The sequence below is a fragment of the Balaenoptera ricei genome, chromosome 2, assembly GCF_028023285.1.
Source record: "Balaenoptera ricei isolate mBalRic1 chromosome 2, mBalRic1.hap2, whole genome shotgun sequence".
Lineage (NCBI taxonomy): Eukaryota > Metazoa > Chordata > Mammalia > Artiodactyla > Balaenopteridae > Balaenoptera > Balaenoptera ricei.
This window is the reverse complement of record NC_082640.1, coordinates 31195544-31215970: the sequence shown is the minus strand read 5'-3', so window position 1 is coordinate 31215970 and position 20427 is coordinate 31195544. Positions and strand designations below refer to the sequence as shown.

Sequence of the window (20427 nt, the reverse complement as noted above, 5' to 3'; positions counted from 1 at the left end):
CATCGGCTGGCCGGCCGTGACAAAGCCCCAGAAGACAGCGAAGGAGCCCTGGCCCCACTCTGATTTTGAAACCTAGTCAGTCACTAGCTTGTCAGCCCAGAGCAGGGTGAAGAGGGAGAATGCTGACAGACCAAGCTCACAGAAACAAAGACACAGTGACTGACAGAACAGCGCACGTGAGAATAACCAGGAAAATAAACGCCACAGTTCAAGCTGAACAAGAGTTTATGTATATATAAAATCTATATATTAAAAAACAACTTCTTAAAAAAGTTGGTATTTGGCCCGAGAGCTTTATAAAACACAATGGAAAAGCATCATCTAAGTGTTGGTTGCCTAATTAAACTAAAAACTTTTAAAAATTATTCTTCACAGATGGATGCAGAGAGGGAAATGCAGTTATGACTCTCTTTTACAGGCAATTAAGAGCTGTTAGCCTTCAGTCTGCACTGATTATCTTCTGAGCAGACCAGAAAGAACAGAAGTATTTGAGGGAAAGGGAAGTACAGTGCTGCAGTCAACAGGCTGTCATAGATACTAATTTGAAGCTAGTGCCCGTATTACACACAACAGTCCCAGAAGACCCTGCCTGGACCCTGCGCCCAGAGAGGCACGAGAGCTGGAGGATCCAGAACCCAGAATTCAGACGGCATGAACTGAATGAAGGATAAACAAGGCTCGAGCCGCCTGAATGGTGCTTCCCCCACAGTCCCAATCCTGGCTCTGCAACAGCCTGACCCTGAGCCCTCCCTTAATGGGAAAGACCAGCCTTCCGTGACTCTGGCTTTCAGCAGATCACCTGCCCGGTTTGGAGAGTAAGCACACCAGGGCTCTGCTCTATGTTCCGGCAGAGTCTCTCCCACTGAAATCTCAATGGCTTGAAACCTTCTTGCTATCTACTTTGATCTCTGACTTGCGGGGTCTGGAAGACTATAACCCAGAAGCCAGCCAGGGAAGTATATAAGTCCCTGGGGAAGAACAACTCAACTCACTAATCTGCTTAGCTTTTGCAGTGGTATGAAATGCAGAAGTGAGCAAGAACCAGGAGTGCTCTGAACCAGAAATGACGTAAGCTTACATGTTAAGAAAGCCTCAGGATGATTTTTCTTGGTTTAATAGGGAACATACAAGCCTGTAACAGAAATTGCAAAAAGGAACTCTTCCTAGCAATCAGATCAAAGTAGTTAGCTCAGGAGAGTCGATGTGAAATGAAGTGGTTTTAGTTTAAGAATCTATTTGGAGAAAATATACTTGAATGGAAGGGGGGCATAAATCAAACTTGATTTAAATTGTAACATTTTTTCTGATTTACAAAATGCATCAATCTATTCTAATAGTAAATGACCTATTAGACCTATTAATAAAGTTAATAAAATTAATTGAGATGACCTATTTTCCTCACACAAAAAGCTGGGAGAGCTAGACCTTCATTTTAAAATCCAAGCAAAGAAAGGAAGCACACAATAGTATCACAAAGAGATCACAGAAAATTAAGATTTGTGGATTTAAAAAACCTCTGATAGGTAGACATGTATACCTTGCGCATTTATAAACTAATATTATTTCAAAAATCACCAGTGAAAGCTATTAACATTCTACCTGACCAAGGCTGCTAGCAGAACTGTGTTGTCATAGAAGATTAGTATGGAGAGGACGGTAATCCTTCTAATCAAATGCCACAAGAGTTAAGAATTAGTAACAGTGTGTCGTGTAAAGTGGTGCAGTGAGTTTATTCTACCTGCCTCTGTCTATAAAGCGTCCCGGCTGATATGTCAGTTACTAAGTGGTCTCAGGATCTCGTGTGTACAGTCCACTGCCCAGAGTGGTACTGAGGAGAAAAGGCATGGTTCTGACACAGGACCACAGGTGGGAGCAGCAGACACTACCTCTAGATGTCAGCATTTCAACATCTCTTCTTGGCAGAGGTTGTGTTTTCTGGGTAAGGGGCACGGGGGTCCTAAGCATGCAGCATGCACTGCCACAGCACCTGGGGCCATAGCCAGGCAGAGGAAAGTAGGGGCCATGCAAGGGCAAAACACAACAAAAACCAAGCCGACAAGGAAATACAAAAAACAAAATAAGAGAACACATATTCTCAATCTTCCCTAGCAACTAAAATATATTAATATTGTATTGATCTGAAGGTAAAAGACATTTAAAACAAAAGATTCTTTTAACTCTGTACTTTGAGAAAATTATTATCTCTCCCAACAAAATAAACAGGACTTTCCCATCAAGAACTGCTAAAAGACCAGACAGACTTAACAACAGAAAGTAGTTATTTTAATCTTTATAAAATCAAAGCCAAAAGGATGTATTGCTTTGTCTAACATTTTCAGTATGTTTTAAGAATGTTAACAGGTGCTGAGTGAAAAAAAATTCCTTAGGTAAGGATTTAGGGAAATGCTTAAAGTAGCAAAGTAAGTCCTTTACTTCAGACCTCTCAGAGCCGTCACCACGCTGGTGGGTACTGTGCTGCTCCAGGGGGTCTGGTTTGCAGCACGGTGGTCCCCACCCATTCCTTGCCTTCAGAGTGCCTTTTCTTCAGGGCCAGTCCTGGATCTCACATGCTGAGCACAGCACTTTAGGGACCACTCATCTAGCCCACCCATTCCCCTTGTTTCCAGAGGAGGAAACGGAAGCCAGGTTCAAAGTCATTCCTCAGTCAGACAGGGGCAGAGTCAGAACTCAACCCTGCTCTTTTAAGTTACCCTCTGAGAATTCTCTGAGAGAATACCACTGAATGGTAATTCAGTGGGGAGAGAAACTTCAGAATCTTCTACTATCAAAACAACTTTCATAACCCCTACAAATTATAAAAACCTAAAAGCTAATGCCCCAAATTACTTTAATAAGTTGATCCAATTAGAAAACAATGGTGACTCACAGGCTTCTCTGATTAGTTATATAATTTATCAAATGGGTTAAAAACAGGAAATTTCTTACCTTTCCCTCAGAAACCCACACCAACTGGTTCTGTTGTTGCTGAATTGCTTCTTTCAATGCACCATACCAACCATCATTCATTGAATTTAAATTAATTGTAGCTGCAAATAGATAACATTGTTCTATGATTAGAACACTGCAAAAGTCAGAATTCACTCAACCATTGCTTAGAGTTCAGTCACCACTACTGAGTTATCTGACAGATGGTATTGAGGACACACCCCTGGAAATGTCTATTTCGGCACTGAACCATTTCTTTTAATCAACAGCAGCCTAAGTTAACACAACAGCAAACATAACAGGCAAAGGTTATATTAGTTTTAATATTTGAACAACACAACATTTTTGCCCACATACTGTTGCACAGACACTGTAAGCTGAAAGAAGGCCTTTAATATACTCACTTGTAAAAAGATGGTGATTATTTTTACGAAGTTTATGAGACCGTTCATATAATTTCCTGGCGCTTTTCCGAGATTCTGGACATAACCTCATCCTCATTGTTTTCACACCTTGCTTAGAATCAGGGTTAAGGAATACTACAATTGGATACCACTGGGCGTAATTCAGACGATCAACTGCATTTGGTGTTACATCCAATAAAGCATGTTTATCCTGAAGACACAAGAAAAAAATAAACAAGGACGCAAGACATGTTAACTAAGAAGCATCACCTTCAGAAAGTCACTGCTGAGACTACATTCCAATGGGAATGGACGTTTAACTGTGCTCCAAAATGTCTCAGGAGCACATATTAGAAAAAGGTGTACTCAGAAGTTAATGCAATATAATTTCTAGCCCAATTTTAAAAAAATGTTTTAACTAGCTCACTTTTAAGACACCCCAAATACTTGCAAGCAGAGAGTGAAAATAAGTGTAACAATTTAATGTTCCTGACATGACCTTGTGAGTAGCAACACATTCCTAACATATAAATATCAAAGTGCAACCTGAATTGTCCTGATGCGATATCAAGTCTGTCAACATATGTGAACACTGTATACTTTTTTGTGGTAATGAAAGCTCTTCTCAGGCATGTACTACTGTTCCATTGAAAGTGATTATTATAATGTCTCGGTAATTTACTTACGGTATACCAGTAATAACTTTAGAAAAACTACCTTCTACTTTCAGTTTAACCAAACCCATCCCACTGAGAAACACAAAATTCACAGCTTACAATGAAACGGGTCAATTTCTAATAACTTACTTGATCTATTATTTGCTTTATTGTATGAAGGCGAATAATGCCAGAGCTCCGTTGGTCAGTTCCAGCATCTCGAGGTTCACTTTCTAGTCGTGCAGTCAGGACAAAAACAAAACACGAAATTTCCACTGGTTAGGTCAGTTTCTCAACTGCTGGGCATAATGACACGCTGGGCTCCATGACGTGCAGTTGTGGGGGCTTCCCGTGCACCATGGCCTATTGAGCAGCATTTCTGGCCTCCACCCACTGGATGTCAGTAGCAGCCCCCCACCTCCCTTTTGCTCCCACGGTGACAAAGAGAACTGTGGCCAAATGTCCTCTCTGGAGCAGACCCACCCTGGCTGAGAACCCCGGGTTACATCAATGCTTCCAACACTGCTGGGATCAGAAGGCAAGTGGGAGAACTTCCCTGGTGGTCCAGTGGCTAAGACTCCGCGCTCTTGATGCAGGGGGCCAGGTTCAATCCCTGGTCAGGGAACTAGATCCCACATGCATGCTGCAACTAAGAGCCCACATGACCCAACTAAAGACCCTACATGTTGCAATGAAGATCCCGCATGCCACAACTAAGACCCAGCACAGCTAAATGAATAAGTAGGTAGGTAGGTAAGTAAGTAAATAAATAAATAAATAATTTTTTTTTTTTAAAGAGGCAAGTGGGCCACTCACCCCAGTGCAAAATTCAAGGGGGTGCCACCAAACCTCAGAAGTCCAATAATATTTGGATGCAATATGTTCACAAAAGCAAAATAAATACTTCAAAATGAACATTTTAAATAGAATCAGTAAGTGGAGGGACTTCCCTGATGGTCCAGTGGTTAAGAATCCGCCCTGCAATGCATGGGACGTGGGTTCAATCCCTGGTTGGGGAACTAAGATCCCACATGCCACGGGGCAACTAAGCCTGCGTGCTCTAGAGCCCACATGCCACAACTAGAGAGAAGCCGGCATGCCACAATGAAGAACCCGCGTGATGCAACTAAAACCTGATGCAGCCTAATTAATTAATTAATAATTTAAAAGGAAAGAATCAGTAAGCGGAACTTGAGCAAAAATTATTTAGGACTGTCACTTGGTCAAGAGAAACAGCCAAATATGGCAATTCTCTCAATTGAAAATAAGCTTTAAAAAAAGAAAAGTAGATTTACAAAATAATATTGATAAATTTGCTTCCATTAAAACCAGGAAGGTAAAATTATAAACTATGTGTCTGGCCTAAATAAAATATTTAAATTTAAAATGTCAGTTTTAATACGCATGTTTTCAAAAATTTTCCAACTATTTTCATGTTCTGGAAAAAAGAGCCATTAAAAAAAATATATAATATATATATAAAAACATGTATATAGGGATTTCCCTTTCTCTTTTGCTCCAGTGTGGCCTGGCATGGCACTGTCTGCAAACCTTTTTCACATTGTGGCATGTGAGTAGCAATGGTTCTGTCTGTATGGCACACAGATACCCTGAGGAGGCCTCCCCTCAGCAGGGCCCACCCGGCCGCAGACGGCTGCTCAATACCCGGGCAGGCCCACACTCAGCAGCAACAACTACAGCAGACTGGCTGCGGAGTCCTGGGTTAGGGACCTCTTTTCACATCAGCAGAAGGGGACTTGGGAGCAGAAAAGGCTGTAACTTGTGACTATGACACAGCCTGTGCTTTCACACTGGCAACCTGTGCCTCCCTCCTGGCGCAGAACACGCCAAGGCAGCTTGGGCTGATTTCTAACCACGCGTCTCAGAGGTCTGCTGACATGAAGGCTTTCACCAAAAAGGCAGAGCGATGTCTGAGACTCTGGTCACAGGAAAGCTCAGTAGTTAGAGCTCTAGTTGTTCAGATCAGACAAAGACAGAGACATGGAAGTTCAGAGGTCAGGCTGAGGGACAAGGGGATGATCTGGGAGAACAAGTCCATCGCGAGACAGCAGGGCCAACCTCCAATCTGGTGAACACAGGAGAACGACAGAGGGAGATCAACAGGGAGGTTCTGGGTGGAGAAAATGCTACTAGTCTCTAAACTCAAAAAACTCTCATTAGATTCAAAGAGGATACATAACTAAGCGATTTGAATCCCTTTCGTAAGAGTCTGGTTGTAGAGTAAACCCAATTAATCAACCAATTAGTCCTTAAGACAGAGCTTTCTAAGTCTTCACACTTGCTTTTGGTAAATTTAAAAGCCCTAAGTTTGGTTACGGGTGGTATCTATACGTATCAACTTCTTCAGGCAAAATGTTATCTATAAGCAATGACCAAAAAAAGATCTCTTCTGAAAAGACTAACAAACTGAGTGATGAATCAGAAATGAACATTTTCTAAATTGTTCAAATTTTACTATCATTTGTCTGCAAATCTTCTGAGTTTCAGAAAATATCCTCATTTAACTTCACCAGCAACCAAATGAAAAGCAATATATATAATATTAAATCAGCACTTGGGAGTTTATAGTGCCAGCAGGAACAACAGCTGCACAACCCTCTGGAAGCAGCCACAGTTACACAGCAGCAGCCAGGAGTGCTCATGTCTTGGGTCATTCCTTCCTATCTTTGGTAATTCTGTCTAAGAAATTCAGCATATATATGGAAAAAGCTATATTCTTGAGGATTTAAATCCTTTGCGGAACAAAAGCAAAGCATAATATGGACAGACAAAGCAAACAAAATATGGACAGATTTCTGCACCCTTTGTATTAGTAAAATATAAATTTGAAACAGACTATACAAATAACTTAAAGCAAGCCTAAGTGATCATAACTAAGTCTGTGTATTTAAACTACCATAATAGCTAAAATAATGAAACAATGAAATAATCTGCAAGCAAAATCTGTAAGGCATTTAAAGCACTACTTCCTCAATATTTATATTTAATACTAAACTACTATATATGTCTGCAATAAGCAATAGCATGAGTCATGCTTTTATTACTCTTTTGACATATCTGAGTATTTCTGTTTGCTTAATGACTGAAAACACTGGGCTGGAGCCAGAAGGAGCTGGGTTCAGAGCCGAGTGTGTGACTCATTAGCTGGGTGTCATCATGACACCCCAACTAAAGAGGCGGGGCGGTGGTCTCAGTCACAACCACCCTACAGCTCAGCTTGCCCAGCTTCAGCTGGACATTCTGACACCTGCCCGATGGGATACTGTCAGGATTAAACAAGACTGTGTGCTAAGAGATTTTCATAAATGGTGATTCTTTTTCTTATGAAAGGGAACTGGCAGAGCACAGACACAGTCACTCAGGTTTCCCTCCAAATTAAATACATGGTGTCAATTGCAAATGTTCACTTACAAAAAGTGTTATTTCTATTAAGTGAATGGATCAGACCCACCCTTTAGAGAAGTAATTAGTAAAGAAACACGCTCAATCTCATCTGAAGTCCGTATGGAGACTACTTACTTGCAATCTGATAAATATCTGGTTCTTCTCTGGCCAGCTTTTCTCTGGCAACATCAGCTATTGGTCCAAAGATGGTTACAGGCCTCAGAAATCCAGCTGGGGAGATTCAAATGAAAAATAGCACAGTTTATACTTCTTCTTTCTTAGGCAAACTGACATTAAAAGGTATTAGGTTCATCTGTAGAAAACAGACTACCTTCTCGAAGAACAACTCTCTCATATGCTGGGAACTTTGTCTGAACTGGCTGAGCTGACAAATCTTCTCTGCTCTTGCGCAGATTTCTCTTGGAGCTACGCAGACCTCGGAATCTCCAGAAGTCGGCACGGTCTCCTCCTGCCGTCTTTGGAAGTGTGTATTGTACACTGGCTAACTGCTCAGCTCTGGACAAGAAAAGACAAAAATGAAAATAAGGGTATTTTAAAAACAAAATGGAGAAAGACTTATAGTGAAACAAAATGTCAAAACACTGGATAGAACTTCACATGCAGTTTAACTCTTAATGGTTAAACTAAAATAAAGGAGTTTATACAACTAACTCAGTTTTAGATATGGTAAATACAGTGAAAACTAATTCTTTACGTTACCAAAATTTCCCAGTGGGACTGAAATCTTGTCATCATTTCCTTAATTTGTTCTGTAAGAAGTATCCAAACATTCATACCTGTTCTTATTAGGGATGATGCCTCGTTCTACCTCCTTATGATTTTTGCCAATTCGAATAGCAAGCCAGGAGCCCAGTTTTCCATTGTACAAAGTATCCACAACACGGAACACCTCTCCTTTGTTAAAACTAAGTCCATAGGGAGATTCCTTTTCATATTCAAAATGGGTTCTAATATAGAAAGAATCTCCTACATCTGATTCTACGATGCGACGATAAACTAAAAGGAATCAAAACAAAAAATTATCAGTAACTAGTGGGAAAAGATATTAATCTGAAGAGCACACATTATGTGAAGATTCTATTGATAATATCAACAATAACAAAAACAACAGTATCCAACAAACGGTGGCTCCTTACTAATTACTAAGTATTCTGTCTCCTGGACACCATCATCATCTCACGACACGGGAACTCTTAGCACTTCCATTTCACAGATGAGGAAACTACTGCAGATACAGATCAAGCACCTTGTCCAAAGCCACACATGCTTTCTATTTAAATCATCTAACTTAATATCGCTGCAGCCCCTGCAAACCTCATCTATGTCCCATTTTCTAAATGAGTGGTTCTCAAATGAGGGCAATTCTGTTCCCCCCAGGAAATAGCTGGCATACATGGAGACATTTTTGATAGTTGCAACTGTGTGTTGAAAGGAGGGTGTGTGTGCTACAGACACTTAGTGAGCAGAGGGAAGGATGCTTTTAAACAGCCTAAAACACACGGGACAGCCTTTACAACAAAGAATTATTTGGTTCAAAACATCAACAGTGACAAGCTTGAGAAACCCTGTTCTAAATGAAAATGTATCTGCTTAATCACAGAGAAAATCAGGCATTCCCTTGCATTAATGCAACATCAGCATATATTGCTTAGAAAACATCAATACAAAATTCAGAAGCTGCTCATATGCACTTTTGTGTGGAATACTATAGGATTTTTCCATGCAGATGGCACTCTACTTCAAGAGAACGCCAGAAAGGTTGGCTGGTCCTATTACTGTGCTGTGCTAACGAGCACAGTGTAAGACTGTGTGCCCCTAAATGACAAAATAAACAAAATCTGTGAGATTAACAAATTCATTTATCACTTAACTTTGATTTATTAAAAACATTAAAATTAAAATTCCTATTTAAGTCCTCAAACTTTTCCAGGTTTATTTTCTCAATATTCTGACAGTATCTCACCATCCTTCTTCTTCTGAGCCAATATGGTCACTTCTTCTCCTTTTGGAAGGTCAAGTAGAAAAAGGACAGCTTCTTCTCTTATGATATTTGTGAAGTCTACATTGTTTACCTGTTAAAATAAATTTCACAAATTACTACTGGTCATATTTTAAGATTATAAAAACATTTATCTATGCAGGAAACAAATATTTCCAGAGTTTATCTAATTCGAAAATATCACATCTTCAAAAGTGAAAATTTTCATTTTACTTTGAAGAAAAGAATATACCCTATTTAAAACAAGCAGAAACCAAGTAAATAAAATGAGTGAAGGTGTAAAGTCATTTAAAGAGTAGTCACGATGCATCCCGGCATTAGAGATCATGCACTGCAAAATCCAACCAATTCAGACCAAAAAAGACAACTTCTAATTCCAACTGTTTATTATTATTGTAAAATCTCGGGATTTAAAATTTTAAATTATAAGTTCTATGAATGTATAATAGAGCCCTACTTTTTACTAGGCTCTGAAAAAGAAATCAAAAGGAAACAAGATTAAAAAGAAATAGTGCATGCATTGTGCCACCTCTGTAAGAGCATCTGTATGATGTAAGCTCAGTGTCTGCCAAATCAATGTTTAATATTAGACGCTCCTAAGGACCAAAATGTAACTTATCAAAATGTCCCCAGTGACTATGTGCAGGATTACAGGTAGATTTTCTTCTACTCATCTTCTGGAAATTTTCCACATTAAAAAAAATTTTTTTTCTACATGTACTACCTTTATGATACGAAACAACAAAAAAACTATTAAATATTTTTTGAATGATGTATGATTACTTCAAACAGGATATGGGGTAGGTAAGAGAATAACAGGTCTGTTTAATTATCCATGTTGTATTTGACAAAATGTAGACATCATCTGGAGGAATCACAACACAAAGTCAGGTGGGAACCAGTGAGTCAGCAGACAATGCCCTGACTTTCTGACATGTAAGTCTGAAGGGGGAGGAGGAGGACGGGAGTGGCCATAGGCAGCCAGCACAGTCTGAGGGGGTTCGCAGAGTGCTCAGAGGACAGTTTCTGACCGCGGGCTGCTGCCAAAAGCGACCAAACCCAAGATAGAGATACGAAAGCAAGACAGAAGCAGGGGGCTGCTGACACATCCCAAGTTTTAGGAAGAATGATTAAAGAAGGTAGGAAAAGAACTGAAATGATTAGAGGAGTACCAGAAAAGCAGTGTTATGGAATCCAAGGAAGAAAGCACTTCCAAAAGGACTTTTTAAGAAGGTCAAAACACTAAGTTAAGAAATACAGGAAACTGAAGGCTGAAGATGACATTAGGTTGGCAATGCCTCATGAAAATTCACATTCAGTCGTGGTTAAGGTGGAAGGCAGACTACACAACTTTGTGACACAAAGACTGAAAAGCAAGCAGGGAAGGGACTCAACCAAACCTTCAACAAGTTCAACAGCCAAAGGAGAAAAAACAGACAATGGAAAGCTGATGAAGAACCAGAGGATAGGGAAAGAGAAAAACATGAACAAAGCAGCCATATTCTGGGGCAGGAGGAGAACAAATGCAGGACATGGGCAGGAGGTAGCCTGAATGCAGGAAGAGACCAGAACAGAGGTGGCAACGACAATCTGAGGTAGCAAGAGGAGTAGAGCAGATGTAGGAACTCCCACTTGAGAGATCTGATCTTCCGATTAAAATGGCATATAGTGCATCTGGCAGGAAGTTTGGATATTTTAAAAAGAGAAGAGAGAAATAAAGATGGTACTACGTTACTAGGCGGCATTGCTTATGGAAAAGAAACAAAAACAAACACAAACAAAAAACAAAAGAAAAAGACCCGATTGGAACCCTGCATCTGAACTAGGCTTTCCTGGACTCTTCCCTCTTGTGGGGTATGAAGCTTCAGAGCCAGGGCAGCTTACACACGTGCCTGATGGAAACCCCATGTCTGCACACCTGAGCCATCACCTGTGGTGAAGAAGGTCCTACAGGGCTCTGTGGGCTGCTGCAAAGACTACTCCCACTGGAGAGGAACACCTGACGCTGCCCTAGTGGCAAGTTGTGGCCCACGGCAGAGTCTAGCCAGCCTGAATGTTTAGTTGAACTTAAAAAATAACTGGTGGATATTATGGGGCTCTAAGACTTACTTTTTTTAGGTTCTATGAACATGAGTGATTAACACGAGACCACAGCACCACACTGTGTAGTAACAACACAGCAGTGAATAAGAGCAAAGGCAGGAATGGGAAGACCTGATGGATTCTCAATCTGCATGCTGAATTGGTTCTAGACACTACAACAGATTACAAGCTAACTGCGATAGTGAGTCTGCTGTGTCTGATGCCTTTTTTCTAAAGATCTAAGTACTGTGAAACCACATAAGTTGACCACTGACATACCCTGAGAATCTGATCACCCTCTTCCAAGCCTTCTTTGGCAGCAGGGCTATCTTCAAGAACGCCAGCTACAAATATTCCAACATCATTTCCACCAGCCAGCCGCAAACCCACACTATCTCCTTTCCTGAATTTTACTAATTTCATGCTGGGCCTGTTAAGACAAATATTTCATTTTAAACAGTTAAGAGAAGCTTGAAGAGTTATAGCAAACTACTACAATAAAAACCATATTTAGAATAAAACAAAGGACCATCATCTTTAAAATTTACCCTACACCTCTAATTTACTGAATAAAATTTATCATTAGAATACCAAACCAGATTTAATAGCACTTTCTTTTAATTTTTGATTAACAAAATAAGTTTTGAAATATCCAAATTCAATATGTAAGTACTGTTTTACATAATAATTATAAAATTACTTCATAACAATGCTTTCCCAACTCTGTGAGTCTTGGATATATGTGGTACATTAACAATGGCTAAAAAATCTTCCATTTTTCCCACCCCAATTCATACCATATCATCTCTACTGAATAATTAAGAAGCACTATTGTACAAAGGTAGAAACTGAGCATAAACTGACAAATTTCCCTAATGCCAGAGAGTCAAAATCAGGCTCTAAGCATTGTAATCTCTATACCCAACAGACAGTGGTTTTGAAACTTTGCAGTTGGGGGACTCCTTCAGTAGTTCACACAGATCACTTACTCTGCAGTCCCTTTGAATTTTAAACAAAAAGCTTATCATCATTCAGTCTTTTTGGATTAGCCCCATATTTAAGCTCTGCCCCCTTCTTGCTAGAGAGAATGCAAAGGAATTAATGCAGGCACATTCCTCTACTATCAGTGTAGTGTCAAAGCTCTGTGACACTCCTAAAACAAACACCAAAGAATGCCTTAGAAGAATGGCTAGACAGAAACACATCATAACTAAGCATTACCCTTTTGGGTAATTAATTACAAATTATATACATAATTACAAATTTCCCTTCTAGGTTTCTATAACCATCCCACATTCCAAGCCAAGAAGACACACAATTCTTCTACCTATTCTGACACGAAGTGTGGGGAAAAGTCCGTTTCCTCTTAATTTACTAAGTAACAATGAGCAAATAATTAGAAACTAGTAGTAACGAAAAAACACAAATCAAACGAATGAATGAGTTGAGGGAAGAGAGATGCCTAGTTCTTTAAAGCCAACTAAAGACCACCTTAGCTTTCAGAACTTACAAGGTAGTCACATTTGACCTTGTTTCTTCATGTAGAACTAACATTAGCTAGATGGAAACCTGAGAGTCTGCAGGTCAGATGAGGTCACTTACTGCCAGAGCCGGTGGTACCCTCAGTGCCCCGAATCTATTTACTGGCTTTATCATGGAAGGTGTGAGTCCCTCGGCTGTGATGGATCCTACTTTTCCACCTGCATCAAGAGCCTTCTGACAGACTCCTCTCCCAAATCAACTGTACAGACAGCTCTTTTAAACATTTCCTTAAAGTCCTTAAGGCCCCAGGTCCCTCAAGTCCTCTCCTAACACTGACCCATCTAGTGCACCTCAAAAAGTAAAAGAGCTGATTGTAGTCTGCATCCTTCAGTAAAACCTGGCTTCTTATTGATAAAACCACTGTTCAAGGACAGCTCTAGGCCCCATCTTAGGGTCATGTGCCCTACATGCCTAATATTTTATACTCTGCCCTGTGTTATGTCAACCACATGCAATAGCAAAAATCCTTCTGCCTCAGATCCAGTCACCGAATCTGAATGAATAACTAAACCTTTCCTGGCTAAGCTACAAATCCTGCCCACATTCTCAGTTCTCTTTGGTACCTGTCCTGCAGTGCTCCCTCAGGGAAATAGGTCTCTGGAATCTAGTTATTAAAGTTTTCGTAAAACTTAAAGAGTTAGGAAAGCTCTCAGGCCATTCTTTTTTTTTTTTTTGGCTGCATTGGATCTACACTACTGCCCGCGGGCTTTTCTCTAGTTGTGGTGGGCAGGCCTCTCATTGCGGTGGCTTCTCTTGTTGCGGAGCATGGGCTCTAGGCACGCGGGCTCAGTAGTTGTGGCACACGGGCTTAGTTCCTCCACGGCATGTGGGATCTTCCTGGACCAGGGCTCAAACCCGTGTCCCCTGCATTGGCAGGTGGATTCTTAACCGCTGAGCTACCAGGGAAGTCTCCAAAATGTATAATTTTAAACTTGTGATACTTTCACCTATTTCAGGAGCCATTTCTCTCTACCAAGCTAGGTCTTATGGTAATAACCCAATTTTCTTTAGCAGAGAAAACAGATGAGAGCAGAGGTCTACATCTAATCTACTTAAGGAAATTTGGTAATTTTCCATTATTCATGTTATGTCTCTTTTACCAGAGAGGCAACAAAAACTAATCTGATGATCATGATAGTTTGAAATCTGGATATAAAATCTACATCTCAATCTCAATGTATAAAATATAAAGTAATAAAAGTTGTGAATATCAAAAACTTACTTTTGAGTTGCTAACTAACCTAGAACAGGTTTCTCAACCAGAGGTGATTTTGCCTGCAGGGAACATTTGTCAGCGCCTAGAGATATTTCTAGTTGTCACAACTGGGGCGTGTATGTGTGTGCTACTAGCAGCCAGTGGCCAGCAATGCTACTAAGCATCTACAATGTAAAGGACAGTCCACCACAATAAACAGTTATCTGGCCCCGAATGTCAACAGCGCTGAGATGGAGGAACACTGATTTTTTTTAAAATGCTAGGGATTTAGAATGCCTGTGAAAATTCTGATGTTTAAATAGAAAACAATTTTCTAGTTTTGTAATTCCTAATCTAAAAACTAGGTAGATAACAGTGGTGAGAAAGAAGTAAACATCTTAAATGTTTCTTTGTTGTTCTCTAATCTCTAACTGATTCTATCATATAAATAATTTAAAAAACCAAAACAAACACTAATCATAGCATTTAGTAGTATACACTGTCTTTAAAAGCATATGTAATATGGTTCGCAACTGAATTCTCAATTTAAATAATCCTTAGTAATGGGCCGAGAAGACAACACAAGTTTAAAACCACATTACCGAAGAATCCCATCTTCATGAGTTGCATTAGGCAGGATCCCATCAGATGGACTGACAGGTAAATCCACGTCTGGCTGTCCAACCTGAGCATACACAGGCTTTGGTTCTAAAAGAAAAGAAAATTTAAATTATGCAGGAATCACTTTACAAAATGGAATAACAAAGCAAGCAACCACTGAAATAACCAAACAATAAAAAGTCTGCAAAATGCAGCAAAAATGTAAGTTCAGAGAACCTGATCGGGAACATATATACTACATATGCATATATTAGGGTACATTTTACAGTTATAAATTCTGGGATCTTTATAGCATGTATGCACGTTACATGGTCACCTATGCTTTCTATAGCACCAGCTGTTACAGTCTGAAAAATATACTTTTTAGGGAAGAATAACAGAGGAAGAAGAATATAAGAAGAGAGAATCCCTACATTTCTCTGTTAAGACTGTCAAAGTAGCCTTCTTTCTTCACTGTGATACAATTTATTTTTAAATTTCCACATTCCTGCCACTAAATAATCAGAGCAGAAACAGGTTTTGAGAGAAGGACCTGAGAGACAGTAGAAGCAGGACCTCCAGGCCTTTCAAGCAACTGGATCTCAGAACCTTGCAGATTCTTACGTGTGGTCTTATATACAGGTCAGCAAGGTATACTCATAAAGTGTTTCTGAAAACACTTTCAATAGACAAGAGAACTTTAAACAGTGTCTAAAGCCAATCTAATGTTTCCCTTAATGAGCAGTACTGGAAAACCACCTCACTCACTGTGAACAACTGTGAACCACAAATAACTTCTATCTGGAAAATTTAAAAAACATTCATGAACGCTTACTGATATATGGCAACCTCCCACTCACAAAGAAAATGCTGGAAGTACAGAAAAATTCACACATGGGTAGTAGGTAGCAGCAATAGTAGTAGTAATAATAATTGCATCTTTATATTTTCTGTAAATATAATTCTGTAAATTGTGAAACAATTTAGTCTGAATGCAAATGTTTTCTGCACTCTAGGCTAGGCTTACCTGGAAGATTGGGTGTTTGTTTCTCGTTTCTTTCAACTATAACTTCTTCCACTGTTTTAGGTGTGTGATCATCTGCATGCTTTACAGGAGTTGAGACAGCCCCGGGTTTAGAAATTCTCTCTTCCTCTCTGCTCCGGAGACTATACATCAGTAAAGTAAAAACTTATGAGCATATTGTGAAAGCAATTTGTAAAGAGTACAAGAACAGCCAAGACAATGTCAAAAAAGGATGACAAGGGACTTGCTCTAAAAGGTAACAAAATATTGTAAAAACTTAGTAATTAAAACTAGAGTGCTACTGCCACAGAAACAGATAAATAGATCCATGTAACAAAACAGAAAATGGAGAAATATATCCACAGTACCAAAGTTTATTACAGAAGTGGCAGCCCAAAACTGTTGGAAGAGAACACGCTGTTTAATAAACAGTGTTTAGAACTGTACACAAATTTAGAAAAATTAGATCTCTATGCATATCAATGACATAAGTATAAATCAATTTCAGATAAAGTCCAAAACATAAAATATATTTAAAAAAATCTTATCAAAAAATAGAGGACTCTTAAAGTAAGATTCAATGCACAAAATGAAGTGAATACATAAAAAGTTTAAAAAGGTGTGAAAATAATTTGAAAAAATATGTCTTAGGTTGAACCAAATGAATTTTTTTTAAGTTCAAACAACTGAATATTAGCAATTTGACCAAACAAATGTTAACAGGAGTTCAATTTTAAGACTATATATTGATCTAACAATACATATAATAAGAATTTGATATTTAGAACATATGCAAACACATTTTTAAATTATTTTAGAAATAAAAAGAGCCAGTATGTGAACTCACGGACAAAAATGAAAAAGACCTAGAAACAGACTTTCCATAATATGGAAAATTTCTCATCAAAAGAATAAGCTGGAAGGATGCTCACCTGTGTTAAGTGAAATAAACTACTAACTGGGGAATATGTGCAGAGCCTGATCTTTTCAAATTATTTTTAAAACACACAGAAACTCTATGATGCTAAAATGTTCGCACGAGTACGGAGGAAAGCTTAATTCAAGAAGGAGATCTGGGATGAGGTGGAGTTGGCAGATTTGGCCTACTTCACCTGTTCTAACGAGCATACAATGCTTTCATAATTGAAGATTAAAAATAAAAATATTAAAGTTACAATGAAATAGAGTTATATCTGGAGACGTGAAAATAGCCCCAAAATAAAATGTGAGGAACAAACTGCAGAATATACATGGCGTGACATCACTGAGGTATTAAAGAAAACTCTCCACAGCTACACAAACACATGTCAACGCCACATGCAGAAAGACCCAGACGGACAGAGGCGACAGAGGTTCTCGGAGGGCGGAGCAGACAAAACAGCAGCCCAGGGAAATCTGAGATTTACCTCCACTATTTCAGTTTTCATAAGAAAATATTTACACAGTACTTATGAAGTAAGACTGAAATGTTTTAAAATATTTTAAAATTATTTAAAAATGGAATTAAGTCTAATTTTAAACAAAGAATTTGATTCTATTAATGCATATTATTAGCAGTCTCTTATCAGGAAAAAATTTCTTTCCCTGTTATCCTCTTGAAAAAATAAAACATAAGCACTTTTCAGAGTTTCTATTTTCATGTTCATTTAACTACTCTGTGGGGGTGTATTCCAGTTTTAAATTATATGTATTAAATGAGCTGCATGTAAGTAAAACAGTCTTTCAGAAAATAAAGCCAAGATATCTTCTAGCTCAAACCAGAATGAACTTTCTAAATCATAAAAAGTTAAAATTTTTAGCCACTGCTTATGTAATAAAATCTTACATACAGTTAGTCTAAGTATAAATAAATACAGTTAAACTCTATCCCCAAACTGCTCTAGGCACCTCAGAATATAAAGGGAAATACAAAATAATAAATTCTCCTTGCATTCTTTGCACTGAAAAATGCAAATGATATAAGTATGAACATTTTGAAGAGAATGAGATTAAAGAACTACATAATTTTAGTAGTTCTACAGATTTTGTCACTCTGCAACAGACTTTAAAGACTATTTGCTTAAAAAAGATCAAAAAACGTTTCCAATTGATTTTCTTGTTTCTTGTAACTTAAAAATTCTAAACTTAGAATGTGACCAAGTGACATTAATGATAACTAAGGATCAATGATAATATTTTAATCTGAACGTCCTCCCCAGTGATAACCAAGATTGTCGTGCAATAGGGCTCTTACTCCGTACATCACACGGAACTCCCGCTAGTAGAGTTGGCTAATTCTCATACTCTACTGACTACCACCTTTCTTTAATATAATTATTATGACTTAACATTGCAGATGGGTGGAACGCACATCATTCTATTAAATTTTTCATACGATTAGTATCTGGAAAAAATCATTGTTCATTTTTAGTGTATTTCCATTATCTACCAAAAGATGGAAGCATTATTCAATACGTAGATTTGGAGCCGTGCTGTTAATGGAATTGTGAAGCAAGTCATTTATGTAATTTAAAATTTTCTAGAATCCATATTAAATAAATGAGGTGACATCAATTAATACATTTTATTTAACTCAGTATACCCAAAATATTATTTATCAATATAAATGATTAATGAGGTATTTTACACATTCTTTTTTGTGTACTCAGTCATCAAACTCCAGTGTGTAGTTCACACTTACATCTCTATTTAAACTGGCCACATTTCAAAGGCTCCACAGCCGCATGTGGCTAGTGGCAATGGTGTTGGGCAATGAAGATCTAGAGTAACAGTATAGAACAAAATAATCAACTTTCCCAAACATTTAAAATGTTCTACTATGAGCATGTATGACCATTAAGTCTATTATAAGACAAAGAATAGAATTTAGACACACAGAATCAGCCTACAATCAGTGGCAGTTATTGAAAGTGAAGCCATAAAAAAGGAAAATACATTTTCCCCAAACCTTCCTTACATAGTTCTACCCTAATGGCTCCCATGTAATATTTAAGCTTTATTAAAAAACAACTTTTGCTATTATGAGTCAAGCCAACTTTATACAAAAACCATCTTTGTCCTGAGTTGGACTCATGTTTATCTACCACACTCTGGCTCCTAGAAGCCTAGAAAGAAACTCCAGGCATTCTAGGGGACCTTGAGACCCTCTGAAGGGTGTTTTTGTTTTTCCCCTGGAGGGTAAGCAGATAGGTTTTGTTTTTCAGATTTTTCACTTGTACATATTAATCTAACGGTAATGATCCATTAATCTAGAGACTTTGGGCTGGTTAAAAGCTCTGCGGAGCAGTTGTTAAGACAAAGTCTCTGAAAGAGAGTTTTTACAGTCACATAAATGGGCTCACTGTAAACAGACCCTTAAGTCGTATCCAGTCAACTCTGTAAGTACAGTAGCAGATTAACACACATTCAACCAGGTCAGCAAAGAGTGACAGATTAAGTGCAAAACTTCAGGTGTAAAGTCACAGCTGTTTGGGACCATTTAGCGCAGGCAGAGGGCAGGCAGCGCGGTGAGAAGAGGTGAGGGCTGTCCTCGGCAGCCCCTGCAGGACACAGGGTCACAAGCACTCAGTGGCCAGCAGCTTTCCCCAGGCACTTCCTAGGCTGGTTTTACAGTGCGCGGTCTCTGACAAGACACCTCCTCAAGACTGGCTTTCCCAAGCCCCTTGGAGGGCAGAGTTCCTGCAAGTTCATCCGGTGACACCACAGTGAATTCTCTGCCATGCAGTGAGCCTCAGGTGTGTGGGGACAGGTGGGGAAGCTTCCTCCTTTGGCAACTCCATCTCAGCACCAGGGGAAGGGCCTGCTCCTTACATCTGATTCTTATATTTTTGAGAGGTCTCTTTATTTATTACTGGCTAATCCCTTGTCACTCCAATCTCGTTATATTTAATCTCTTTATATTAAATTCGCTCTGTTCACAAGAAACTAGGCTTTCTGTCTTTTGGACCCTGATGAAATATGCCAGACTGCCAATTCTTCAAGGAGTTTTATTTCTGATTTCTAGCTCTCAAACACCTCCCCAACTGACTGGTTACATCTTATTTAAAAATAATCTTAATACAGGAAATAAACTGAGGCTGAATGTTCACTGTAATAAAACATCCTTTATAAAGCTAATTTCCTCTTAATAATAAACGACTCATCCTACATAAGCCAATTGATAATTTCTTTTCAGAAACTCATTTATTGCATAAAGGTAGGCAAGATCTACACAGCTTAGGATGAACACAGAAACTAGGTACCCTTTAAAGGCCACTGGACTATCTCAGCCCCAATTATCAATAAAGATAGAAACTTAGAAAGTAACTTAACCAGACTCCAGTCTTCTCCACTGGCAGGGACAGTTTGGCATGGAGGGCTCCTAATACATATGAGAAAGAAAAACTAAGGCACACTCGAGTCTGACTTCTCAGAATATTGCAGCCATTGCTAATCTTCTAAATTTCATATAGAAACAGATATTTACATACTGCAGTTCCTCCTCAACAGCAATTCAAAAATTACAGCATGGCACACAGACGATTATAGGGATGAAAAAGGCAGAGAGATGTGGA

The 20427-nt window shown here is 38.8% G+C and overlaps 1 protein-coding gene across 6 annotated transcripts in view; it reads right to left on the bottom strand.

The window, feature by feature from the left end:
• TJP1 (tight junction protein 1) overlaps positions 1 to 20427 on the bottom strand; it is a 114417-nt gene that overhangs the window by 20368 nt on the left and 73622 nt on the right. For all 6 annotated transcript variants that reach the window (XM_059912285.1, XM_059912279.1, XM_059912280.1 and 3 more), the window contains exons 9-18: positions 15878 to 16017; positions 14853 to 14958; positions 11793 to 11943; positions 9396 to 9504; positions 8209 to 8428; positions 7743 to 7927; positions 7547 to 7642; positions 4157 to 4239; positions 3351 to 3561; positions 2947 to 3047 (exon numbers count right to left, since the gene is read on the bottom strand). In XM_059912285.1, the coding sequence (XP_059768268.1) occupies positions 2947 to 3047; positions 3351 to 3561; positions 4157 to 4239; positions 7547 to 7642; positions 7743 to 7927; positions 8209 to 8428; positions 9396 to 9504; positions 11793 to 11943; positions 14853 to 14958; positions 15878 to 16017 (1402 nt within the window). The remainder of the gene's footprint in view (positions 1 to 2946; positions 3048 to 3350; positions 3562 to 4156; positions 4240 to 7546; positions 7643 to 7742; positions 7928 to 8208; positions 8429 to 9395; positions 9505 to 11792; positions 11944 to 14852; positions 14959 to 15877; positions 16018 to 20427) is intronic.